The sequence below is a fragment of the Anarrhichthys ocellatus genome, unplaced genomic scaffold (genome assembly GCF_004355925.1).
Source record: "Anarrhichthys ocellatus isolate YVR2014 unplaced genomic scaffold, GSC_Weel_1.0 scaffold13, whole genome shotgun sequence".
In the NCBI taxonomy this organism is placed as follows: domain Eukaryota; kingdom Metazoa; phylum Chordata; class Actinopteri; order Perciformes; family Anarhichadidae; genus Anarrhichthys; species Anarrhichthys ocellatus.
Window position 1 is genome coordinate 2,612,006 of NW_022280043.1, and position 26,764 is coordinate 2,638,769.

A 26,764-nucleotide genomic window follows, 5' to 3' on the forward strand; every position below is an offset into this window, starting at 1 on the left:
CCCCCCCCCCCCCCCCCCCCCCTTTCTGATGTCAAGAAATAAACACACACATACACTGTATTCACACACACAGTTACACAATGTCACTCACGATGGTTTGGAATGAGTGGGAGGGCGGAAGCTCTTTTTACTTCTTCCTTCCTCCTTTTCTGAGTGTTTTTCTTCACCCCTTCATGTCTTATTCTTTCCACTGGTCTAAAGCCATCTGATTAAAGCCAGCCACTCCTGACAGGCACCAGCCCCGCTGCACAGGCCGTTAGGAATGTCTGATTTATCCCTCATGTCATAACTCAAGCTGGGCTCTCCATTACCCACTTGCAGATAAGGAATCGGAGCACTTTAATGGTGAAAACTGAGGCCGATAGAAAGATAAGAAAAAGGCAATTTACAGTTCGCCCTGTTCCCTGCTCCTTCAATTGCACAGGGATGTGGGATGTGTGTTTTTGATTTTCTGCATGTTGTTTAAGCAACAAAATGTCTTTGCAAAGAAAAAAAAAAACTATTGTTTTGTTTTATTTTTTGGCGACTGCCTAAATTGAATATGAACCCTGTGACTGATGATTCTTAACGGCCTGAGAGGTAAAATAGTATTTGTTGAGCCACACAGTGGTGGTATTTTTTTCTAACCGTCGTTTATTTGCTGTAGATTGCTCTTGGAGATGCCTGTGCCAGTGGCCAGTTCACTGAATCAGGACAGTGTTGCAGTATGTGTCCTGCTGGCTTCGGATTGAAGGCGGCTTGTTGGAAAGAGGATACCAAGTGCACACCATGCCCACAGGGTAAGCTATTGAAATCTAATGTTACTGCACCAATGTGGAATATGTTTTACCTGCCTTATCATTATCTCTGTCATCTGTTCAAGAGGCTGGAAGATTTAAATGGCACCACGTATCATCACTGCAGCTGATATTTGTGAGAGAAAGACTCCAGACTGACACTGATTTTGTTATCTGTTTCCAGGAACGTTTTCCTCATCTGAAGATCTCGGTCCTTGCCTTCCCTGTGCGAAGTGCCCACTCAGTGTTCCCATGGTGGCCTCTTGCTCTGCCACTCAAAACACACAATGTGAATGTGACAACGGCTTCTTCTTTTTGAGCAACCACGACCTGTGCGCGCCTTGCTCCAAATGCACTCGTAGTGAGGGTGTTATCCGGGAGTGTGGTCCCCAGGGAGACACGCAGTGCCAGATCTGTGGCCCGGGAACATTTTCTGAGGAGCGTATTAGCACCAAACCCTGCCAGACCTGCACCCAGTGCTCCGACAGTGAAGTGGAAATCCGGCACTGCATGCCCAACTCTGACTCACTGTGCATGGGTGAGTTGTAATGAAGAATGAGAAAATACATTGAATTTGTAAATCCAAGTCTGTATGAAAACACACAAAACATCAATAATACGTTGATCCTAAAAACAAACAAGTGTTCTCTGTGTAGCCAAAGCCTGATAGTTCATGCCTTTGTGCCATACACCTCCAATGTTGTCCAAAAACTACACGGGCACCGTAGTTAATTTGAATCAATTCTACAGTCATTGTCCTGCTGCTGTAAATTCTTACCAACGCTCCAAATATGCAGCTGAAAATTGTCTCCAACAAACAATGTTCTCCTGTTTGAGTAATGTTTTCTAAAATGGGCTGTTTGAGTAAATTACTGGACGGACTAAGGCATTGTTGGTTTTGTTTTTTTAATGGAATTTTCCAGTAGAAGTGCCAGGCTTATCCCTTACATGCATCTTATGCATGGGAAAGCAGCAATGGTTAAAGATAAAAAGATAAAAGAATGAGCCAAAGGGAGGGGGACAGGGAGTGGGAGGGTCTCTGAGAATACAAGGACATGTGGTCAACACCTGCATCCACTCCTCATCTGAACTCTCTGAGCTGAGAAACATGAGCAGTGAAAAACGAGCCCACTTAAGTGCTGTAATCCAATTGGTATGAGCTTGACAGGTCTTTAGGTTAACTGCCCCCAAGAACCTGAAGGCCAAGGGAGGCTGCTGACCCTGACAACTAGTCCGCCTCCTCCCGAATGGCTACACTCGCTCTCCAGGAGTAAGGTCGTCTGTACACACTCTGGGTCCATATGTCATGACCCTTTGACCCCCGAGAGGTCAGCACAGTACCGTGTAGTGTTTGATCCTAAAATAGTCAGACCGCAGGAGGGAGAACGAGGCTGAAAACAGGGACAATGAAAGGTTTCAAAACCCCCAGGGGACCAGGATGACTGAGGCTATCATTACTTCAGGCGTACAGGCTTCTATGGAATTATTTCAGGCCCCTAATTTATGCAGCCCAAATGTGTTTCTGATGTGCAGATGCAATGACACTGTCCCTGACATGTCTCTCCCTTTCTCATTCTCAATAGATAAGAAGCTGCACATTCTGTCTCGTCCTCCTCTGGGTGGGTCTGATGCTCCTCGCTGGCCAGGTGTTGAGGAGGGGGAGACCAGTCCGGCCCCGGGAACGGATACGTTTACACCGCAGGATGAGGGAGGCAGCAACAACATTCTGGCCTACGTTTCTGTTCTGGCTGCCGTGGTGCTGGGTCTGATTCTCTATGTGGCTTATAAATGGTGAGTTTTCACTAGGCAATGGGTCCTGATCCTTAAATGGATGTAATGAAAATAACAAGATTGGCCCTGCGATTTAAAAAAGCTCACTCTGTGTAGCTTTACTGACATTTGTTTTTCCGGCTCTGCTCAGCTGGAGATCCTGTAAACAGAAGAGGGCTCTTTCTAAGGCCCGTGCAGCTGAGTTGGGAGCATCTCCGGAGGGAGAAAAGCTCCAAAGTGACAGTGGTGTATTTCTGGACTCTCAAAGCCTACAGGACAACCAGCCCAGCAAAGGTGAGGCAGACACAGCCCTTGTCTAATAAACTTCAAATGACTGGTACTTTCTAATAGAAAGGCTTTGTAGCCTCTTAGAAAAAGGAAAATTCAGTTCCAGACAGAGCACTATTCTTCTCCACTTTCTTTTAAAGGTACCCTGTGGAGTATTTGCCCACTAGCAGGGCTATTGTGCAGTGTGTTTGTGAGTGGGTCACCCATTTGTTTCTTGTATATTATGCAAACCCACAAAAACGTCTATGTATGTGCTTACCTGGTACCAGCTTCAGGCTATCCCAGCACAGAATGGCAGTAATGTACCAAGAAACATAGCAATGTGCCAGTGAAAAGCATAATTTTTATTTCAAAAATTGGCTTTGGAAATGATTTATGAGGAAGTAACTTTGTTAGGCCTCAAAGATACACACCAAGGGTTTTGGAAAGGCACACTTAATCTAAATATAAGTTTGTTTATTTACAAGAAAACTCCACAGGGCACCTTTATTTTCCCGATGTTCCCCACAAGGATAATGACACAGAAGCTTTCTATTCACACCGATGCAATTTAGAATTCTAAAGTATCGTTAGACCTATGCTTTTAATTTGCCATGTCATTTGGAGTTTAATATCCATTAATTATATGATTATTATTATTATTGAAAAGCAGTTTCTATTGTTTTTAAGTACAAGCACAATTGTGTTTTTTTGTTTCCACAGGTACTAAGAGGGACAGCAAACAGGACAACCGTTTGTACATCAACCTACCCCCCCACAGACAGGAAGAGGTGGAGCGCCTGCTGCAGGAGGGAGGGGGCCGGGGGTGGAGGCAGCTGGGCGCAGCGCTGGGCTATGAGCCTGAACAGCTGGACCTGTTTGAGCATGGAGAGGCTCCTGCTCACACACTCCTCTCTAACTGGGCCCAGAAAGAAGGTTCCACTCTGGGACTGCTGTGTTCTGCACTGGCCCGCATTGAGAGGCCCGATGTGGTCACAGCTCTTAACTGCCCCACGCAGGGCGTTTCTTTGGTCTGAAGGCTCCTCAAACACACGTATGACACTAACAGACTCAAGTGAAGAACTTTCATTGAAATGACAAGGAAGGCCCTCTGATATTAACACCTCTGTCACTGTTGGAGGATGTCACTAATGGTTCATGATTGCTTTGTTGGACACTTGTGATTCAGTTTTTTTTACTAAGAGAGCAAAACATATTCTTGTATCACTTTCCTTTGCCCCAGTTTATGTCACCATTTGATTTTACATTGATCCAACTGCATGAAAGAATCTCCTGGGATGTGCCGGTTATCGCTACTGAGCAAATCACCATTTTACCAGCGGCAACGAAAACTCTCAATATACAGTATGTTACGACCTCTTGTTGCCACTACTGAGGGAACAACGTTTTCAGTTCTGGTCAAGCCTTATGCCTTGCTCAATGGACAGTGCAGAAACTTGGTCATGTTGGATTAGAACGACAATGACTGTTGGTATTCGTATTGACAAGAAACAGAATGATGTGTTTACATGTGTTGCACAAGTGTGATTATTCTAAAAACCACTGTTTACATGTTATTTGGACAGAAATCAGATTTATCCTCCACTGCCTCTAAAAATACCAGCCTTCCTCGTGCTATTGTAAACCAATACGGCTCAGATCATAACATTTGTCATTTTTTAATTGCCTTGTTTCATGAACTACAACATCAGCAATCTCTTTGGTTGATTTTTGCCAGAATGAGACGGTCCAACAACACTGCTTTCCGACATGATGTGACTCTCCTCGTTTGGGATCATTTCCATGCAAAGTGCCCGCCTGAAAAGAGAAGCAAACCCAAGAAACCAAACTAAGGGTTATCAATCTTTCCAACGATGCTTTCAGTTGCTAAGAAGACTTTTTTAAATGTGTAGATGGGAACTACTCATTTGATTGTTCAAGTTTTTTTGCCTTGTACTGTTGTTGTTTTTTTCCTTCTTTTTCTGCTGCAGTCACTACGTAGCCTTGGTAGTTATGTACACTGAGGATATATTCTGCACCAGTGATGTTTTAAATCTCATTAGAAGACACAAAAATGAAACATTCTGTGAAATATAAAAACACCAATCTTAGCTCTTCCTAATAACCATCTTTGATTGTAAATATCTTAAATATTGATTGTTTTGATAAGTAATGGCTGTGAAGACTGAATGAAAGGAATAGACAATATATTCTCCTTGCATTTATATTACACAGCTCCATTTTTGTCACCTTGTTTTTTCATATTAGACACACACACAAAAGGAAATCCAAAGACACTGTTAACATCAATGCTGGTGTCCTAAGTTATCTTGCTTTTGTATTTATTTCATCACTATTTTAAGAATAAAACTTGTTTAAAGTCTATGAGAACATCTGCAGTGTGCTAGTTACACTACGTGATGGCCTCAGATGGTTTGATATTTTTTTTATGACAGCCATGTATGGTTTTGTATATATATTTCCTCTCTGTATGCCTCAATGTGTTTTTGTATGAGTTTTATTCATATAATAAATAACTTTGATAAGCCAGTGCTCTTTTGTTGTAACAGAAGCACCCGAGATTATACTTATTTTTTGCTGTAGATGAGTGATTCTCCCCATGCGTACTTGTGAAGTTGCTTGTGGTGTGATTGTAGACTGTAGAGTAACGTTAGCTAGAAAGAAAAAAGACACGTGTCTGAATAGGTCTGCTGGTTAGCAAGCGTGATGGCTGAGTAATAATGATTAAAAAAGCGAAAACTAATGTTTTACTAACTGTTCAAATAGTTACCGTAAAGTATAAACAGTTGACAGAGTTGGATACTGGCTCGATACTGAACTACCTCAAATGAATGGTTAAATGTTATAACTAAAAGTAATGGATAAACATTTCTGATATCTATAACTACAGTTGAAATAATTAGCTTAAACTAATGGGTGGTGAGCTTGCTAAACTAGTGGATACATGGTGATAGTACAAAGTAATGGATAAGTGGTTGAAATACAAGTTAGCCAAAAGTAACAGTTGAAATAGTTCACGTTAGCAAAACACAATGGATAGGCTGAAGGTAAAATAGGTTTAAGTAATGGATGGCTAAACTAGACAGCTAGCCATTAGTTATCGTTAGCTATAAGCAGGATAGCTCAGCTAAAATAAAATTAATATATAGGTTTAAAATAGCTTGCTATAACATCAGTTTGATGCTTAGATAGTTCTACTTTCAGATATCTGTGTCATAACTCCCAAGGGCCCTAAACAATTAGCAGTTTAGCATAAAATCAGGCATTGCTCATGTCATTTGGATATTATATGCCTTTGTGATTAAAGCAACAGAAACATAATTTTTCCACCAAATGGCAACAACCTTTTTTTAATATATATGAAAATGACTGTAGCACAACCACAGTCCTGAAGACATTTCTGTCACTTACAGTAAAATATAAAACCCACTTGATGAATTACACAGTGAGGAAGTTTGGGCATATTTGGTATATACTACCCCTTAACAAGGGATTTAGTGTTTAAGAACATTTCCTATCCAAAACCCTGAGGTAAATCAGTTAGGAGGTATTTGGTAATTTGAGGGTGAAATGAAAATGATAGCTTCATCCAAAATGTTCAGGAGGAAAGTTTCCTCTCTCTCGGAGGCACAATCGGATCCCTGCTCCCCTCTGCTAACTCAAATCTGTTTATGATCTTTTTGCATTCAGTTCTAAGTGGGAGCAGGCATCTTGCATGGCCTAGGGCAGCATTAGATGCCGTCACACACTCCAGACGGGACTGCTTAACTGCGGTCTGGAGCACACAGGCATGGGGCTGCGGAATGTGCATAATGCTGGGAGGGGGGTTGGGACCAAAGAGAGAGGGGAAGCACAGCAGCGCCTCTCTTCACTCGTCACGGGTCTCCATATTTAGAGCACAGTGAACGTCTCTAATGAAGGCAGCCGATCACTTGGATTCCCTTTACTGGGGCCAAACATCTGGCTCAACACTGTGCCTGTGCGCTGTAGTGCCATTCATGCCATGTGCACCCCTTATTAGAGGAGGCAGACAATCTAAAAAAGGATTGGCAGTCAGAAGTTAATCATGTATCAGAGATCTCACTCACATTTCCTCGGATCCGTCTCGAGTCTCTCTAACAGACACAGAACTCAATTCAATTGCACAGCTGGGAAACGGATATCATTTTACAAAATGTTTTATTATCTTTTAAAATGTTTGTACACTCGGTATGACAATGTGCTTCCACAATACTTACAGGGTGAAACTTCCTCTGTACATAGAAAAATAATAATAATAAAACAAAAAAAAGGAAACACTTGAAAATCTCCCCCACCACTGAAATAAAATAGAGGGCTGTGAGTGAGTGGGGTCTTCAGTTTGACAGACTGATGTGGGAGCTGCATCAGGAGGGCTGAGCTGGTGAGGATGAGTGGGTGGGCTCCCTGTGCTCCCCGACCCTACTTTCCTGCATACAGCGTTTGTAATTTTACACATTATTTACACTTTCAATCACGAAATGATAGTCCTCTTACAAAGTGTCTGCTTATTTAAACATTCCCAAATCTATTATTCAATATATTCACATATAAAGCAATATACATCATGTTGAAACTTTGCTTAATGCAATTTAATAGGCTGCAACAAATCGGTGACCTAATGCTAATGAAACTACGTTGACAAACGTAAAAATCTTGGAAATTAATGAGCGAGTTTGTGGAGCAAGGCCGGCCTAAGTGTTGCTTAACTAAGAATAACTGATAAAAAAAAAAAAAGAACCAGAACACACAAGATGTTTAGAAACCGTTAAAACTGCAATGCTACAACCTTCATTTTCAGTAGAATTCCTGTAAGAAGACGAATCCGGGTAGAACAAGATGGGATAGGGGTTGGACTGGAAACAGCACATCAAACATGGCATTTAAACCCTGCACCCGTTATAATACATAAATTCATAAAAGACATACTGATCATCTTGCCAACCTGCTGGTTTATTGGCTGATCCCTAAGTGTGTTGTGAGTAAAAGCTCATCCCAGGGAGGGCATATTACTCAAAGCAGGAGACATGAAAAATGTAAGAATGTCCATCAGGATACCACTCAAACCTCAGCCTACATCATGCATTCATAAAACAACAGAGGCTCCAAAGTCTTGTGGTTAAGAAGGCAGGGTTTGAGGAGCGGAAGCTTGGATCTCCACAGGCCAGTTAAAAGCAGCACCAGATAGAGTCAGTGTCAAGGGGTTGAAGCGTGCACATGAAAAAGGAAGTGGGAGGGGAGAAGCACTGGACTGTTCTGTCATTGATCCATTTTTAACAGTGGAAAGTAACAAAGAGACTCTGATAAATATCATACCGAAGCGAACATTGAGTTATCCTCATTCAGGGCTAGAAGAGTTTAAAAAGTGGAATTGAGGTGATCGTCTCGGGAACATTTAAGAGCCACAAATGATAAACAAATATGCTTAAAATCAAAACAGTCAGTGAACACATTAGTCTCTGTAGCACCCCGCAGTGTCATCCCGTTGAGGCCACTGCACCTGGAGTTTTCGAGTCTCCGTCAGTCTCGAGAAAGAGGGGCTCCTTTGTGATCCACGGGGCCCGGAGAGCTTCTTGGGCAGCAGTGCAATTCTTAGTCAAAAATATGCGTAAGAAACTACTTCAAGGCTCAGGCTGGCCAGTACATACATGAAGGAGTGAATGGAAAGGCAAATCTGTGCTTCTCCTGTGTTAGAGCAGGACAAGTGTAACATCTGAGGCTAGTCCACCTCCGTGTCCTCTTTGGGCCTGTACACGGTGCCAAATCTCTGCATGTACTTCTTGATGTACTCCTTGGTCTTGTGCTTCACGTTCTCGTTACACTCGAGGTCCTCGGGATTATTGCAAGCTTTCAACTCCTTATTCATAACTCCGTGAGTTAGCTAGAGGAACGGTGAGAGGCGAGGAAAGAGTTAGACATGTTTCTTGTAACAAGACTACAGTAAGTTATATAATTACAATGTGTACGAGTTGTGGTAGAGCAGCTGGTTGGTTAATTCTCTTATAGAGACTTTGTTCTTTATAATGGTAGACAATAAAATGCAATCTCTAAATGAGCAAAGCCCAACTCGTCCTTCCGTTTATTGTGCCCGTGTCCTCAGAGTCGTGGTATGTCCGAGTGGCACTGAAACCACTTCCTACATACAGAATCCATGGACACACCAGGAGCCATGGGGAAAAGAAAAGAATGCTGCCCTTTGAAGAAACACTGGTTGAAAAGAGCTTTTAGAAAGGAATGAGTAAAACAAAAGAGAGGAGATAATGGTTTACATTTACAATGTGTTCTCGGTCTCCTCCAGAAGCAAAGTACAAAAACATTTGGCTGGAAAAAGAATTCGTGGGAGTTTTAACAATTTAGTTCTGGTTTGAAGGAAACTTTGAAAACGTTTCCTTTAAAGTTAAACACTGACTGATACTTTCATTGTGCTCCGACTACGTAGAGGCCGAGGAAAGGTTTACCACTTCTCTGCATTAATGGAAGCTCTAACAAGACGCGTAAACACCTTATTGTTTCATTTTACCTTTCTGGCCAGGTGTTTGAAATCTTCTGTGTTGCTGATGTGTCCAAGTTTGCAGTCTGGTTTCCGAAAAGGATTGAGACATTGCACTATGAACTGGGACATCTGAGTAACACACACACGCACACACACACAGGAAAAAGAAACGAGTTACAAAGAGAAGAATATGTCCAAACAAATGACAAATTGCATGGGTGGCTAGAAGAGGTTTGGAAATTTAAAGCATGTTTACAAAGACTCTGACTTACCTCTTTGCGAAATGTCTCTTTACTCTTCTTAGCCAGCTCACTGGAAGTGTCTGCTTCAGCTGTCTTTGTGGAAAACTGTAAGGACATCATAGACGAGATGGATGAGATGATTAAAACACTTTCTTAGCTATAGTGGAAGATAGTAAAACCATATTAAAGTGACGTAACCTAGCAGAGTCATGTTCTCCAATTAAAATCACAAGTGAGGCCACACCTGTGCATCAGCTCAATCAAACATGACAACTGGCTGCGAAACAGTAGCTATCAAGGCCAGTGAACAGCACCTGCTCACCAGCTACTTGACACAAAGCAGGGATATCCTGGCAGGGCGCGGCCTCTCTGGCCCCGGCCTTCAACAACAAAAGGCAAAGCAGGCAACAGCTGACTGCCTCTACCCACAACAAAGTGGTGAGGATCAAAAGCAAGCACCAAGGATTCACACTAACGTAGTGCCAGGGCGAGGAATCCACAAACGGTTAACTTTGGGACGCTTTACAAGTGCGGAGCATGTGCCGCAGTGCTGAATGTGAACACCACCACGGACTAAACACATGCTGCTGGGAAATGGTCCATGACCTTGTCGCTGTTGGCGGGAAAATGTTGCATGAAAAACATGGATCTCTCTATTTTAAAGCTTTTTTTCCCCCAATTGCATCTTTTTTTTTTTAAAAGACAAAAGGGACACTTACGTGGTTAAACTATTAAACAAAAAAAACGCAAATAAATGAATGCTAGCTCTTCCAGATGGCTTCTATTATCTTCAAAGTCAGGATAGGAACAGAGGAGAAAACAAACGAGGCAGAGGAAGAAGAGATGAGCCACCCCTCCCCTGAGGGCCTTGAGGCTAAGGGACAGCTGAGCAGGGGGAGGAGTGAATGTCTCCATGAAGATTCTGATGAAGCCATTTTGCAAGTCATCAACGAGCACATAACACTCACTGAATATGGTGTCGTCCTGAGGTTTTTCTTTTATTTTTTTCCCCTTTTAAAACACAGCTGTAAGTAATCTCTCTTGCGCAGCATCTTCAATCACTTGAAGGAACAAACACTATAATCATGTTCTGTATCCAAGCACATACTTTATGGGAACCAAACAAAAAAAGTGAAGCACACTTTGAAAACGATCCCTACAAACAGCATACCTTGGAAGGATTCTCATCATAGGTGGGTGTTCCCAGGTCCATCTCAGATTCATGGTCCACACTAGTGTTGTCACTACAGCCGTCCCAGGTTGGAGGGTCCCACTGTGTTTGTCTAATGCACAGAGGGATGTAATGTTAGATAGAAAAACACAATGCAGGGAGGCTCTAGATGCATAAACACACTTCACAGCAATGCCTACCTTGTGGCAATATGGTAGTAGTAGATCTTGCCCTCAGGATCGCGGGCCACCTTCCAGGTGGGAGGTAGGACGATGGTTTTTGGTTTGGGGGGAGAGGGGGGAGGCAGGTCTATCACATTGTTGGGTACAATCATTTCCTAGAGATTAGAAGAAATGGAGAGTGAGTATCAGCAGCAAAATCCATGGAGCTTCTCTTTGAAGTACCTCTTTTGGGTTTTGCTAGGAGAAAGAACCTGATTCACTTTAGCTGCACATTTAAATGTAGTTTAAAGTCCTATATGACTGCATTGCACTTAGATTCGTAGTTACAAATGGAGCCCTTTTCATTATTTGTTCCATCTTTACTCGCATCTTAAAAGTCACTTCATCATTACATGGACAGGACCCACATCTGTAGCGAGTAAGAGCTGAATAATTTAGATATATACTACCCCCTTGTGGCAACACTGAGACAATAAGTTTCCTTAGAATCACATACAGAATTATTCAGATTTCTAAAAATCCCAAAGCAGAGACCTAATAATAAACTGTTGCATCGCATCCCTCAAAACAGTGACTCTATAATGTGACCTCTCGCTGCTCAAGATAATATATCTTTCCTTCACAAATATCCATTTGGTTTGCAGTTGTGAATTATCAGCCAATGTGTTACGTCTGGCCCCATCGTCCCGTTTCAAGTATAAAACACCATTTTAGACACAGAGTGTGCATGAATTACCTGTTGGACAGTTTGGGATGTGACGATGGTGGTGACTGTGCCTCCCTGCTGCACCACCACTCCCTGCTGATGGCCAGGATACACAGGCTGGCCATGCAGGTAGCTCGCTGTGGGTTCAGTGTACGCCTTCAGAAACACAAAATCCAAATCAGATTACGCAGTTACTATGGACATTCAGAAATCACGTTCAATAACAGTTTATCATACACATGATGGATTAAAAGTTTGCAGCAATGCACGAGTTACATGATTGTTGTACCGAGATGACATCTTTCTTTTCCAAACCATATTTGATTACTTTGCTTCTGTTTGAAGCTTAACATACTGCTGAAAGACACTAAAGTAGTTTGGCAAATTATGTTACTATTAAAGTAACATATCACGATCGACCACAAACATTTTCAATTTCACAGGTTAATGGCAGAAATACATTTCAACACTGTATACTATAGAGCAATTAGAAAATCCAAGTACAGCAAAATCCCCAGAGGATGTGAGCCCCAGGCAAAGAGCCCCCTACCTGTATGACGGGAGCGTTGGCTTGTGGGTAGGCGGTGGGGATGCTGTAGATGGTTTGGCATGGCTGACCCTGGTAATAGATGGCTGTCTGTGTCTGGGGCGGTGGTGGGGCTGTGGCGTACTGCTGTGCAGGCTGTGTCTGCACAGTCACTGCCTGCTGAGTTGTGGGATCCCAGAGAGTGGTGTAGCTCTGCTGGCTCTGTACCTGAGGGGCCACCTGGGCGGGTACAGAGAGGACAGCTACGCCTGCGTCCTGAGTTGCTACAGTGGGCTGGGAATACTGTTGGGGGTTGCCAGTGGCGAGGTCGGTGGTGGTAATGTGCTGAGAGAGATTAGAGACCGGAGTGGCCTGGGAAGTAGAGGATGGAGAGGACAGCCCCAGGTCTGAGACAAGACGCTGAGGAGGTGTCTCTTCATAGGTCAGGGTGAGGTCAACCGGAGGGGTAGGAAGCAGTACTTTGCCTGCATTGGGGTTAGTAGGATCCACAAAGGTCTGGATGGGATATCCAGGAGGGTAGGTGATGAAGCCAGGGCTGGAGGCATAGGCCAGAGCAGGGTCATAAGCCATAGTTTGGAGCTGGAGCTGCTGTTGCTGCTGCTGAAGCTGTTGCTGCTGCTGAAGCTGTTGCTGCTGCTGAAGCTCTTGCTGCTGCTGAAGCTCTTGCTGCTGCTGAAGCTGATGCTGCTGCTGAAGCTGATGCTGCTTCTGGGCTTCCCGCTGAGCAACCTCCTGCTCAAACAGCTTTCTGCGCTCCTCTGTGGATAGCTTGTTGCGCTCTTTGCCCCGTGTCTTGCTGCTGTTAGATGTGTCAAACCTTAAAAATCCAGAGAACAAGACCTCAGTTGAATGCAAAAAGTTTACTATGACATGACTAAGATTACAGTATGCTTTGAAAAACACTCGCCGCAAAGAAAATAATTCTTACCGTTCTTCAGTGCGTCGGCTGCTCCTCTCGTAGGATGAGGGTGGTGAAGCTGAGCGTCTCCTCCGTCTCTCGATGCTGCGTTGTGGAGTTTTGTCAGAGACTCTATCACGGTCTCGATCACGATCCCGTTCTCGGTCGCGATCTCTGTCTCTGTCCCTTTCCCTGTCCCTGTCCCTGTCCCAGTCTCGATCCCTATCTCGATCCCTTTCTCGATCTCTGTCTCTGTCATAATCCCGGTCTCTGTCACGTTCCCTCTCCTTTTCTCGCTCCCTTTCACGTTCTCGGCTACCAGAAGTTGTGCGTGGCGTCAAACCTGCGTCTCGATCTCGGCTGCGATCTGTGAGAAAATCTAGTTAGCCAAAATCAAATGGAAAACAAACCGAGGCCAAAAGTTGGCTTTGGATTAAACTTACCATTTGCTTCCTTTTCCACCTGACTCTTCTTTGGTATTCTGTACACCTCCTGAAAGGGCAAGCACAACAAAGTTTAAACTTTGACTTCAAACTTCAGAAAACAATAGCATGCAAAGAGGAAATATTACTGTGCACATTTCACAACGTCTTCCTTTAAAAGTGAATCGGTTTGAGCTCACCTTCAGATCCTTCCAGCTGTCCAGAAGCCTGGCAGCCATGCCACTAATGTCCAATGCACTGAGCTGGGGCTCCTGACTCCTCTCACTCTCCACATCTGAGACACCTTCCTCCTCATCCTGAGAAGGAGTTCCTATCACTGATGGGTCCACGGGGGTCGCAATGACCTCAGAGGGAACACTGGCCTCGGGGGTCTCAGAGCTTGGGGCTGCATCAGTGGGAGCTTCACCAGTTTGCGCCTCGCTGCCTGGAGGAGGTTTCTCAGCTTCTTGCGTCTCTGCCTGGGACTCCATATTCTCTGAAGGCTGCTCAATTGGAAGCTCAGCAACCTCTGTTTGGATGGACTGACTCTCTGGCTCGAGAACTTCAACGGCGGGTTGGTCTCCTTCCAGTTCAGCCTTTTCTGTCACTGGCTGACTGGTCTGCTCCTCCCCACTCTCCGGTTCTTCACTAGGTTCTTTTGGCCCCTCGAGTTCACCTGTTTGACCCTCACTCATGTCTGCCTTAATCTCAATCTCCTTCTCCAAATCCAGCTCAATTTCTTGTTTTACCTCCTCAGTTTGAGGTTGTTGTTGACTACTTAAACTCATCCCCGTCTCCTCCTCTTTCTCCCCTTTGATCGGATCCTCCTCTTTCACCGACTCTTCTGTCGTTCCTTTCGTTGGATCCGCAGCTTCGCAAACAGGCTCGGCGTTCAACTGTTTGCCGTCAGGAAGTCCTGAATGTGAGGATTCATCTTCTTCCTCATCCTCTTCGTCCTCCTCTTCTTCCTTCCCATCAGATGCTTTGCTGGCATCAGAGAGTGCGCTGTCCAGACTGTTTTCACTGATGATTTTAAGGCGGTGGTACACAGCAGGTTTCGAGGTGTCACCATCCAATTCTGGTCCCAGTTTGGTGGAGGACCCATCAGGAGTGTTGAGGGGTGTCTGAGCACGGGAGGTATTCTCGCTGGAGTAGCCATCCATCTCAGCAGGGTGAGGGAGTGTTTTTGTCTGGGCCCATCGCTGGATGAAGCTAAGGACTCTGCTCTCCTCCAACATGTTCTTAGTAGAGATAGGCAGCACAGCCAAGGTCTTCATAATCTGTAAGCAGAATCCTATATTATTAGCCATCAAACAGCAAAGGGCTGTGTATATGACCGTACAGGCTCTGAGCATTTTCAAAATCCTTATTACTTCAGTGAGATGTAACAAACATTATTAATGTTTCAATGCAAACTCAAATGGCATATGTCACCTCTAACTGCAGTTTGATGTTATTGGCACTGTTGCCTTTAGCTTCAGAAAGTTCCACCATGAAGATCCACAGCAAAGACAATCCATGATGGTCCAGGAACTGCTTCAGGCATGATGGATTTTGAGTATCCTATGCCACACAAACATATATATTACTTGATGCAAATGACAATAACAAATACCAACAATATAAAACAGGCATCAACCACTCAGGTCATACCTGTATGAGCTTGAAACAGATGAGTTTCTGCTCCATGGTTTCCACTCGGACCATTAGCCTGCAGAGAGCCACCACCTGTTTCTCATCATATAGGCCTTCTCCATTCTCCAATAACGCCTCAAGCTCCTCATCAACCTGAGGAAGGACAAAGTGATGTCATCATCAAAAACAACACATTTCACTTGGAGAAATTGTCTTGGAGACGTTTCGGCAAGGGACAAACCTGCAACCACTTTAGCATTACTGGCAGCCAGATATAAAGCAATGAGAAGACACACTATGAGATATGACTGAAAGCACTGACCGTGGTGAGAGCATTCTTTCGACTGCGGTCTTTCTTCATCTTCCCTCCAGCTGCCCGGACACTGACTCTGTTCTCCCCACCCAGGAAGCCTCTGCAGCTGGGTGCTCCACAGAAGCATTTCTGTGCTTCTTTGCTGTAGAAAAAGAGAAAACGAAAAAGGTAAATAACCACTCTTTATTAATCCATTAATCTGAAGATATTAAATTATCACAAAATAACTGTTGTCAGACATGCAACACAAACAGCATAAAATACAAGTGTGGACATAAACAACTGCAGAGGAACAGTACCCATATCTCTGGAACTGGTAGTCGAACGTCAGTTCAGTTCCTGCAGTCACCGTCTTGGAGGTGAAGAACCCGACTCTAAGCTGGCCATTCACAGTCCACTGGATTGGGATAAAAATGATCATCAGGCAAGTCAGCTTTCAGGAAGTTAACCTGAAAGAGTATTGTATATTTGGCCCCTGTACCTTCTGGGTCTCACAGTTGGGCTCGCAGCTATGGTTCATAAACCGAGAGCAATTCCCCTTCAGCGTTGCATCAATGATCTGAAGGGACATAAAGCAATGTCAACTATTACTACCACTTTACCTGAATCATTAAGCCAGATTGCAGTTTAAATATTAACATTAAATGCAATGTGTCACATTATCTCTTACCTCATTATTCTTTAGAGACATGAAGTAGTAGTGGATGTTCTTGTTGCGAGCATATTCTTTCACCCTTGTTTTGAACTCCTTGTGGTCCAATACCTCCCCGCAGTATTCCAGCACAAAGGTGTTTCTGAAATAGAATTAAAAATATAATAAAATAATAGAAATGGAGTAAGTCGCTCTAAATTACTACTATCTTTGTGAATATTGTAATGTCACAGGCAAGAAAAACACTTAAAAGTGGCTTACGGAACCAAGTCTCTAGCTGCCCGTAGACCCCAGCCCTTGTCTTCTGTGAGGATAACCTCGAAGTCTGCATGTTGTCTCATCTGAAAGCGTCGGTTGGAGCAGTATGCTCCATTCAGGCACCGTGAGGAGCTGAAAAAAACAAAAAAACCGAGTTCAAAACATATACTTTAACAGGATCAAAGTTTTGATTGCAAATCACCATATTTTAACAGGCTTAACTCTGTTAAATTCGCTGAATTTGGATGTTAAACAGCATGATTTATACTGACTCCTATCCAGCTCTTACTAGGTACACTAGGTTTTACTGTTGCTAAAGCAACACATTTGTCAGGTAGTTGAAAATCAGATAAAGGCAGATTCTCCGCTCATTGTGCAATCATTTTACTACTAATTCAAAAAAAAAAAAAAAAAGTATTTTGTAATTCCAGGCCATATCCTAACCTAGATTCTTAGATGCTGTGTTTATGTATAATAATCTACTTACCACTCAATCATTAGCAGCCGGTTCAAACAGTCTTCCCCGCATGCCAACACTCCCCTTGAACGCTCCTCTCTGGGCAGCACCGGGCATTCACATTGCATCCTCTTGATATCTCGATGAGATTTGCTCTTCTTTCTGCAAAAATACATTTAAAAAAAAAAACCTCTCAAAACTCAAGCCTGAAAGCACTTGAATATTTTTTGTAATGAGGTTATTCTTTGTATGAACAAAACAATTTGTCGGGCTGGACAACAACGTACCTCTCAGTCAGATACATGTTTTCCTCAATCAAGTCAAAGTAAGGCGGCATCTTCTTGGACCTGGAAAACTCTTTCCATCTACTGCTGTCTCGAAAGTCTCGCAGATTGAGTGTTGGACGCTGCACCTCAGCTTTGACATGACTTTCCTTCGTGCCGTCAGCATCTCCGTGACGGTCCCTTTTGCCTGCCGGCCCAGCTTCCGCCTCATTGTCTGAATCCGACTCAATCTCTGGCCGCCTCTTCTTGGGAGGGCCCCGGCCTCTGTGGGGTCTAAAATTGTCTTCTCTAGGGGGGTCCGGCACAGCAGAGCCCCTGCTATTGCTGCTTATTTCATGCCCTTGTACGAAGCTTGATGACCCAGGAGCGTGAGGTCCACTGCATTCAACAGCTGTTTTACTGAGGTCAGATAGTTTATCCCCGCTGTATTCGTCGTGGTCATTAGTTAGAGAGTCAGGATGAATTTCACCTGCAAGATCCTGATAATGTTCATGCACATGGAGGTAGGGTTGTCTGCTAGTCTGTGTGTTTGGGGATTGGTGGTTCCAGGTGGCATTACTCTGCCTGTGCTCCTGTTCCTTCAGAGGGGTTTCAGTCAGTTTAGTGTTTTGTATCGGTGGCCCATGACTGCTATCTGGCTGCTGGTATGTACTACTGGGCTGCTCTGATTGCGAAAAATCCCAACCCAGGCTGAATCCGTTCCTGTCATTGATATTGTCAGCATTGGAGAAATCATCGTGTTGGTAATGGGAGTACATCCTTTCACCTCTGCTGCTTACATTATGCTGTTTGTGCCCTTGCTCACACTGTCTGGAATTATCAAGGCTGTGGGCGTGATCTGTGGCACTGCCATGGGCACCAATAACACCGGCCGCGTAAGGCTGCACACGGACGGACCTGGAACCCTCCGAGTGACTGGTGCTATCGATCATATTACTCTGGGATTGACACAACATACTGCGTTGGGATAATTCGTTTGCACCAGCACATGGAGCACCGGTCTCCGTGAATGCGGAGGGACTCCCCTGCATTTGCTGTGTGCCTTGATTTGGGATTTCATTGATGTTCACATTCTGCAGTTCTGAACTTCTCCTTAGACTGCATGCGGAAGCTCCAGTGTCACGTGACTCCATTGTTAGGGAAGAATTCTTTGGCACCACCACCACAGAGTGCAATCGTTTTAGCGCCTCGCCGCAATCGGAGTCATACTCCGAGTTGTCACTATCGCTGACCTCGCTCTGTTCTCCTAATGCATGCTGATTAAGTAATGCTCTCTTACTCAATCTGTTCTTGTGAGAGCTGCCCTTGGATTGGTCTTCGTGATCACCGCCATTCCAACTCTGCATCTTTGCAGCTCTGTTGACCTGTGACATATCATTTAGGCGCAGAGGCTCGTCTCTGTTTGCTTTTTGATGAACACTCAGTTTTAAGTCACAGTGGTCATTGCTGGTGCTCGCTCGTGAAGGCTCACTTTGGTCTTTGTATTTATCGGTCATGGATCTGCTGTCTGAGCCAACTTTCTGCTGAGACATCTCAGTTTGCTTAACCAGTATGGAATGTGTTTCAGCTTCTTGCTGAGCAGTATCTTTAACGTCTTGTTGGGTATTGTCTTTAGAAAACTCAATTTTTTTGACAGAGATCACTGTTTTTACACTAGGTGTACTCTCCGCACAAAGTGTCCTCTGTGAATTATCACTCTCCAAGGTGTCCTGCCCGACAATATCCCATCGGGACCTTTTGTTAGCACTGCTGCTCTTTTTAACAGTATTCATATTTTGCTGTTCAAGTATCGGCTGACCCTCAGATTCAAGACACGGTGAATCAAATATGAGCGGCAAGCTTGTTCCACACGGCTTGTCGACTGTCAAAACTTCAACAGTCTCTGGTTTAGTGTTCTGCTGGACATCGTGGGTGACAGGTATATCAGCTGTGTCAAGTAAGGACTTTAGCCCGAGCGAACAGTCAACAACCTTCTTGTCCTGGCTGCATATTATACTATCATCACTAATGCATGGATTTAAGACAGCTGCCTTTGAGTTCACATGTGGTTGAATATTAGAAGAGAGGCCATCCTTCACATTGGTCAAGTTTTCCAGGGATGCATTTACATGCGTTAGGCTTTCACTTAAGGTTATAACTGAGGTCTCAACTTCAAGATCTGATTTAGCTTCTTCTGATCTCTTGGATGACGAGTCTTGCAAAATCTTATCAGTATATGAGACAATCTCCTTAACATCCTGACTACAATGTTCAGTTCCAACTTGTTGGGAAACTGATTTTTCTTTTTCACTCTGAGAACATGATCCTGTGACGTTTGTACACGGCGGTGCTTCGCCAGGGCTGTGAAATATGTCGTTTGATTGTCTATCATGTCCGCTGGTTTTCTGAGAAGATCTAGAAGGGGTCATCTGCTTCGAGTCAGGCCTGCTGGTTTTCTTTAGTGAGTTTTTACAGTTCTCCTCCAAGCCAGATCTTTTGTCAGAGGCCTGCGATTTTCCCTTATGATCTGCCTCAGTGTCGCTAGAGCTGCTTTTTTGCCGTTTTTCATATGTTTGAGAGTGGGTATGCATACTGGAAGAAGAGGGTTTGCTGTTGGTCTCTGACTTGTGATGGGTGCTAGATTTACGGTAACTGGAGTCCAGATCAGGAGAGCACTTGCGCTGGGAATCAGAGTCCGATAGTCGCTTTGAAGTCCTTTCAGACTTTGACAATTGTGTTCTTTTATCCAACTCTGAAGAGTGAGGAGAATCTGCAGATTTAGAGGCTTTCTCAGATTTGGAGTAGGAAGATGATTTAGACTCTTTATGTGAGCTTGAATGGGCGGACAATCTACTGGAGTCACTTGTCCTTGTCCGTGTCTTCCTATGATCATCCTCTGAGTCGGAGCTGTCCCGAGTTCTGTCGGTGCGAGAGCGAGAACGTCTTCTCTCTCTACGTGGAGAACTGCGGTGAGATCTTCGATCAGATTCATGATAGTATGACCTTTCGGATCGTGATCCTCTGTCGCCTCGGGATCTCTCTGATCTAGAGTGAGATGAACTTGTCCGCGACCCTCTTGATCTAGAACGTGATCTAGACCTGGACCTTCTGCGATCTTTGTCTGATCGAGATGAACGTGAGGATGCGTGTCTGGAATCACGGTCTGATTTGGAGTAACTAGAAGACCTTTCATAATTCTCTGACCGCTTAGAGGAACTTTTTTCCTTTTCCTCCACATGTGAACCAGAGGAAGACTTTTTTACCTCCTTGCTTCTGCTGTCAGAGTTCCTTTTACTTTTAGAGTCAACTGATTTGCGGCTAGAAGACATCTGGCCTGAATCTCCATCAGATTCCGAGCCAGGGGGAGCACTATCAGATTGGGACCTGGTTTTCCTTTTGTCTACCTTACTATCCTGCTCAGCACTGGTGGAACTCTCTCCATCTTTTCCTGAGGAAGCAGGTGGCTTCTTGATGCTAGGAGTTACCTTTGTCTCAGGGGCTTCAATGTGAGAATTCTCAGAGGGACAGACACTGACGACACTCTGAGGCTGGGGTACTGGAAATTCAGTTACACTTGTTGGTTTCTGCAGAACCTCCAATTGAGGAGAGAGAGGTTCTTCTGGCACAACAGATGTTGGTTTCTCCTCAGTCACAGAGACACTGAGAATTTGCTTCTTGAAATGCATTTTAGGTAAGTCCGTTTTCAGTTTGGTGGCTGAGCAGACCGGTGTTTCAGGAGGTGTCTCTGCTATTGTTGGCACAATGGGTATCTGGTTTTGCTCAGTTTTGCTGTCTGTATTCTGCTCTTCTTTGTCTGAGGTTGACTGTGATGAGGCAGTGTTAGGCTCAGCGCCAGACTTGTCAGGACTGGCAGGGATGAAGAACGGGCTCTGCAGTGGCTTCTTGGTCGGTGCAAAGCTGAAGGACACTTTCTGACGATCCTGATCTTCTAAGTTGACCTTCATCTTGGTCCCTTTAGGCAAGAGATGGTTGGATAGCATGACTCTGGGAGACAGGCTTTTGATTAAAGCTGCCTTGGATAGGCCCTCCACCGTCACCTACAATAAAAGGGAAATCACTTGTAACTTGAGTTTTTTGAAAATCGTGAAATTAGACATCGTGGCATTCAATTTTGTTTAAACTTACCGAGGCACCACTCCCCTCCTCTCTATAGTTACACAAGAGCACCATGGGAACATAGAAAGAGAGAGGAAAGACAGAAAACAATTTACGCAGTTCATGCAGCACAACAACCCCAACCCTCATCCTTCCAACATATTCAAAATATAAGGACTACTGACTGAGGTCCCTGAGGACCCCGAGAATAAACTACTGTCAAATAATTAGCTTATTAAAGTTAGTTAATTTGCACGTTGTCTAAAAAGAAAATAGACAGAGCACATGAGGAAATGCGTCTGCTGCATCTGTGCCCGTCTCCTTTAAAAATACTGACAGGGTGCCCCTACCCCCCTGATAGTATGTGATACTTTAAATTAGGACACAGGGCACACAGTTTATCCATCTATTTGATTTTATCTATTAAAACTGCATAGACTGCATTTGCAATTGCAACTTTTGACTGGGGGCCCCAATACCTTGGTGTTCAAAATAATTATTTTAAAAGAATATATGGAAACAATGATATGAAGTCAGTAGGAACAGACTGATTGACTAAGTCATGAAAGATTGGAATGATAGAATAGAGCCCATGTGAGACTAAACATATACCTCTAGGGCCTTGAGCCCAGTTGGTAGGATAAGGGTTAAGAACATCAGGATGGATACAAATCCAAAATTCTCAATGTAGCCTAAACGGATGTGAACATGTCCTTGAACATATTGTCTTTGTTCTAATGGTTAATGACTTCGAAGCGCAACACCTGCTGCCCAATCTAGAACCGTGTTAGGTCTTCTCTTTCCACCACCTGCAACTCTGTTTTTGTTTTTAAATATATATATATATATATATATACACACACACACACACACCAGAAAAGAGACATATAGAGAATCCTTTTTTTATTTCATCTTAACCACTTTTGGCATTTATAAATTATGGAGAGTGACAGGAAATAAATAATATACTTGATTATCCCAAACTTCACATGGAGAACAATCCAATGAAATAGCTGAAAAAGGCCATGGTCATTGTAACTTCAATAAAATTAAAAATAAAATCTAAAATTTGTTATTTATGTAAACAGAAGAATAACGGTGCTTTTTTCATTATGAATGTTTTTGGTTGTCTGAACAGCATTCTCCATGATGTATCACTATTATAGGGTTTCTTCCTCAACGGTGAATAAGTACTCTATGGTGTTGATGTTCTTGAATATTGCATCCACCAAAACTTGAGGCCAAGTGCTAAACTGCTTGTTCTGGGGACAGGAAGATCAAACAGCTCAGTTTAAAATAAAATATTAATTGAAGAACCAACTCCGGTTCTAAAGCCAACGCCTTGCTCAATAACAGGAGAATGACTTTGGTGTAACAGAAAAATGATGCAGTGCTCGCGTATGCGATTAAAAAACTGCCATTTTCAATTTACATAATATGATGAGAGATTAGCAAGGTGTGTGGGAACTGACACAAAAGGAAACGGTGAAATGCATTATTGCAACAAAATGAAATAGTTAGGTGCACCGATTGAACGATTGGAAAAAAGTAAAGCAGAGGTTAGGCTAAGTGTCCCTGACCAAAAATGAAGCATTACTATTTCTTCACAAATCCACTATGGCTGCTATGACTTGGGAGTGCTGCAATACCTGTATGGAAATACATTCTTTTATTTTAAAAAGTAAAGGCCATATGAAATAATTATTGTTTGTATGACAGGCAGGACAGTCCGTCTTTAATCTTTGTATTGTCAGGTCCATGAGGTTTTCTGACAGAAAATAGTTTGTGTTTCGTCACTCATTAGAGAACACTGAGAAACTCTGTATTGATGGGATGAACATGAATTTAACCATTTTTTGTGATTCTGTCATAATTACTGTATGTTTCCAAGACAAATTTCCTTCGGGACAATAAAGTTTATCTTATCTTACTGTTCTATCAATTTTCAAACTACTGTGGTGTACTCCTAAGCCTGAACCTTAGTAAGCAGACCTCAAGGGGACCGGACTAAAGCCCTGAACAACTGTAAACAGCAGATATAGTAGGCTATACGTAGAATATCTGTGAGGGTCCCTAAAACAAGCCTGGAAACAACCTCCAACTCACATCATAACGCTTAAATTGTCTACATTGCTGGGCTTGCAACTGGTGCAGCAAATAAATAAAAAAACGCAGAGGCCAATAATTCACAAACACAGAGATGCCAGTATTTAACATGTAAGAAACATGAATAGTTGGGTTTCTGCTCCTCCGTTTGCCCTATTATAGTGTGTGTGTTTTCCTTAGGGTAGGCTCAATGTGGGCGCTGAGTAACAATTGGGTCATTTAATCTTTTGAGATTTTATTTTTTCCTTTTCTCTCTGTGACCTTCAAAATGAGACACATCTGCTGTGACATTCTGTAACAAGCAGATCACAGTCAAATGATTAATGAACTGGGCCTACTAGGCTTGATGTTGCAGCTGTATTTTACACCACATTCATAATGAAGAACAGTTTCATATTTCAAGCTAATAAACATGAACATAACATCCAATAGCAAGCATTGCGGTCATCCATTGTTTGTATATTGTGACTTAAACTGATACCTGATCACAGAACCTGGAATAACTTCTCCAAACAATGTCTCCATTCCTACTAATGATGTAATTTTGTTCATGTGAGAAATATAAATTACATATCTCCACATTTTATTTAGAGGTGTATCATTGTATACTACCGTCACTGGCCCTGATGAATGGATAAAAGCAGATGAAAACAACTGACATTTTGCAGAGGATAGTCTTGTAGTTTTAATTGTAAAATAACTACCAGTGCATAAATAATGACAATGCCGTGGGCTTGGGATGACCTTGATATGAAGATGTTTTAATGGTAAATAAATGCCAAAAGTATCTGCACAGACCGCATCCAAAACAAAATACAGTTTGGAAACTACACTAAAATTATTTTAGATTTCATATCAAACTACTCTGAACAAGACATACACTGTGAGTTGCATTTTGTGCTGTCTAATACCTGATCTCTGATTTGAGCAGGGTGTCCATTGAGAAACTCGTCTAGGATTAGTAGGCCTGAAGAGGCTGCTGGCCAAGAATAATCCAAATCAGAGAAATGAGCCCTCCAAAGTGACGCCACACCTGACAAAAGAAAGATAGGGTTTCAATGAACCGAGTCTGGTTTGTCCACAACACTTTACAGCTACTCTGTCAGGAACTTTTGTAATTTTGGCATCGTCAAATAGAGGTTGACATATTAAATACAGCGCTTAGTAGTGAATGTGGCTGGTGCAAAACACAGGCTTCCCTCCCTGAGACTCCTGGTATCTTTCGTTGCAATGTGGCAGAGATAACATTACCAGTTTCACCGTTTAAAATGATGTAATCTATAGAACAAGGATCCCTCCTTTTCTCAGCTTGGTGGGCTGCTAGTCTCCTCATATCTCGCTTTGGTTACAACAAAGTAACAACAATAGTAAAGCTCAGTAGTACTATCATGGTCGAAGATGAACAACATGGATGCAGGGTGAGCTCAGAACACGCATCTCATTATCAGACATGTAACGTTAAAGCAAGCGCAAGCCAATGGCCTACAGAAAACAAAGGCTGTGTGTACAATGAAGCCTTATGTGTAGGAACACATCGACCCTTTTGTGAAAACAAACGGTGACTGTTTCGAGGCTAATTAAGAAACTAACTAAAGCATGGCCTGTGCGGGAGAATGTGATCCAGCCTAAATATGGCCTTTAAAAAGGATAGTTCTACCCACTATGAAAGCGAGTAACGTTAAGAGGACGTGTAGCAAACCTAGCAATACAGTGTACTATTATATAAAAATTTCCTAACTAGTCATACGTATATACAAGTAGTAATCTGGCAGGTAAGATGGCATGAAGTTGGCTGTTCGACTGATACGCTGATTTAGAATAAATATCAGAACCAGCTAAAGCTACCGTGTGTGAGCTAACACGATCAGAGAGCTCTAGTGTCATCTTTAAAGATAGCGTTAGCTCGTGTTGTGCTTAATGTATACTTCGTGTTGTTAACGCTGACTAGCAACCAAGTACATGCTTGGGAATGCAATCCGTGTGACTATTGGCAGGTTTTTCGGCTGCACAGCAGAGGTAACCAAATTTGTTTCTATAAAACGAAGACGGAACTCCACTAGCATTAGCAGCTAATGCAAGCTAGGTTAGGCTACTGTGCTAGCGGCCACTACGCTAACGTTACTGTTGTTAACTTGTGTTTTTACTATCGATCTATGATCGGTGGCGAAGGTGTAAAGTCAGAGTACGACATGTCTCGTGGAGAGCTCGTTACGTTTTAATTGAATAAACAAGCAAGAAATGTTTGATTATTTGTTTCCATTTAAGGATATGATGGACCCTCGAGTCTCTGCACCCGGCTTTACTGGCATGCTAGCTAGTGTTGTTTTGTCCGACTTGTGTGGAGTAACATGGCTAAACCACAACCTAATAATAAGTAAAACAGCCGTTCACGAGGTACTTACTTGACGAAGTGCTTAAGGTCACAAGGTTCCCCCATCGTCGAAATCACCGGTAATCGACCCTTTGAAAAACATCAAGCAACAATGTATGCCGACGTCAAATCCATACGGAGCTGTCGGAAACGATCGTCGGCTAGAGGCTCCGCTGCTGCGCCCCAGCTTCAGCCTGGGTGAATGCTGGTACTATCGAGCTAATCGAGCTAGCATGAGCTCACATAGTTAGCCAAGAGTTGAGAGATCAAGAACACGAATCTCCAAGAAAACCAAGCCCCCAGAAAGTGTCTTAATTTTGGGTCAACCGGTTAATTACAATCAGAGGGACAACCCGATCTGCTTGAAGGATTGTGAACATATCTCTGAAATACCTTTTTATTCCACACACTGATCCTCACAGTGTCTGTTTGGCTGTGGCTGCTGTGTTCAACAACATCACATGATGTGGGAACGTAGCTGGCGCGAACCCTGGAGCGCACTGCGGGTCCGAGCCATCAACAACTACAGCGACCTACAGAATATAATATATATATAGATATGGATATGGATATATATAGCCTACATATACATTTGAAAGCATTACACTACCTTGTTTGAGAACAAACGTCAGGTAAGGTGTCACAAAAATACATTTCTCAAAATACAAACAACTTCATTTGGTCTGAATTTCGACCTAATAAAATAATATACACATATACAACTCTCAATTTCCCACAGGCAATTTCATGGTCTGACAAAATGAAATAATTTTGATATTTATTTTGTGCTTACCACACAACACTCGAGCAATTCTTACTTTGTCTTACAGCTATTCATGAGAAGGTTCTCTGTATATCTCTAAATATAGTCAGAGTGAGGAATAAGGTAAATGTAGGATTAACCAGGATTAACTCGACTAGGACAAACAGGACCCAATGAAACATGATGTATTGTGAGGAGTGTGGGACTTGTTACTGCAAGGAAACAGTGGAAAACATGTTGATGGGCAGTAGCCTCTTGTATAAAAAGACACACCGAATGACAGGAAAGGTCGGGTACACGCAGTAGCAGGCAGGTGT

The 26,764-nt window shown here is 43.2% G+C and overlaps 2 protein-coding genes across 3 annotated transcripts in view; one reads left to right on the forward strand and one right to left on the reverse strand.

Moving 5' to 3' along the window:
- nradd (neurotrophin receptor associated death domain) overlaps positions 1 to 4,532 on the forward strand; it is an 8,266-nt gene extending 3,734 nt beyond the window's left edge. Inside the window, exons 2-6 of the mRNA XM_031853127.1 lie at positions 647 to 779; positions 961 to 1,314; positions 2,360 to 2,567; positions 2,698 to 2,840; positions 3,537 to 4,532. Of these exons, the coding sequence (XP_031708987.1) occupies positions 647 to 779; positions 961 to 1,314; positions 2,360 to 2,567; positions 2,698 to 2,840; positions 3,537 to 3,850 (1,152 nt within the window). The 3' untranslated portion in view covers positions 3,851 to 4,532. The remainder of the gene's footprint in view (positions 1 to 646; positions 780 to 960; positions 1,315 to 2,359; positions 2,568 to 2,697; positions 2,841 to 3,536) is intronic.
- A 2,464-nt stretch (positions 4,533 to 6,996) lies between these two features.
- setd2 (SET domain containing 2, histone lysine methyltransferase) lies at positions 6,997 to 26,124 on the reverse strand. 2 transcript variants are annotated; one of them, XM_031853126.1, is made up of 22 exons: positions 25,716 to 26,124; positions 24,225 to 24,346; positions 21,238 to 21,259; positions 17,116 to 21,149; positions 16,859 to 16,990; positions 16,375 to 16,503; positions 16,132 to 16,255; positions 15,943 to 16,020; positions 15,761 to 15,858; positions 15,471 to 15,603; positions 15,167 to 15,301; positions 14,948 to 15,076; positions 13,714 to 14,793; positions 13,535 to 13,583; positions 13,122 to 13,458; positions 12,197 to 13,010; positions 11,677 to 11,802; positions 10,959 to 11,095; positions 10,759 to 10,870; positions 9,618 to 9,692; positions 9,373 to 9,474; positions 6,997 to 8,733 (listed from the first exon to the last, which is right to left on the reverse strand). In XM_031853126.1, exons 2-22 carry the CDS (start codon positions 24,251 to 24,253, stop codon positions 8,572 to 8,574), a joined length of 8,037 nt encoding a protein of 2,678 aa, XP_031708986.1. In that variant the 5' UTR covers positions 24,254 to 24,346; positions 25,716 to 26,124; the 3' UTR covers positions 6,997 to 8,571. The 2 variants fall into 2 exon arrangements, with proteins under 2 accessions (XP_031708986.1, XP_031708985.1); XM_031853125.1 differs by lacking the exon at positions 24,225 to 24,346.
- Between the last annotated feature and the right edge of the window lie 640 nt (positions 26,125 to 26,764).

Bases quoted from the DNA above. Each gene is read 5' to 3' on its own strand.
- setd2 (XM_031853125.1), bottom strand. From the start codon at position 25,750: ATGGGGGAACCTTGTGACCTTAAGCACTTCGTCAA. The intron at 15,859-15,942 runs GTACAGGGGCCA...ATCCCAATCCAG, and splicing joins CCAACTGTGAGACCCAGAAG to TGGACTGTGAATGGCCAGCT. The intron at 8,734-9,372 runs GTAAAATGAAAC...CCGTTCCTCTAG, and splicing joins TCAAACACCTGGCCAGAAAG to CTAACTCACGGAGTTATGAA.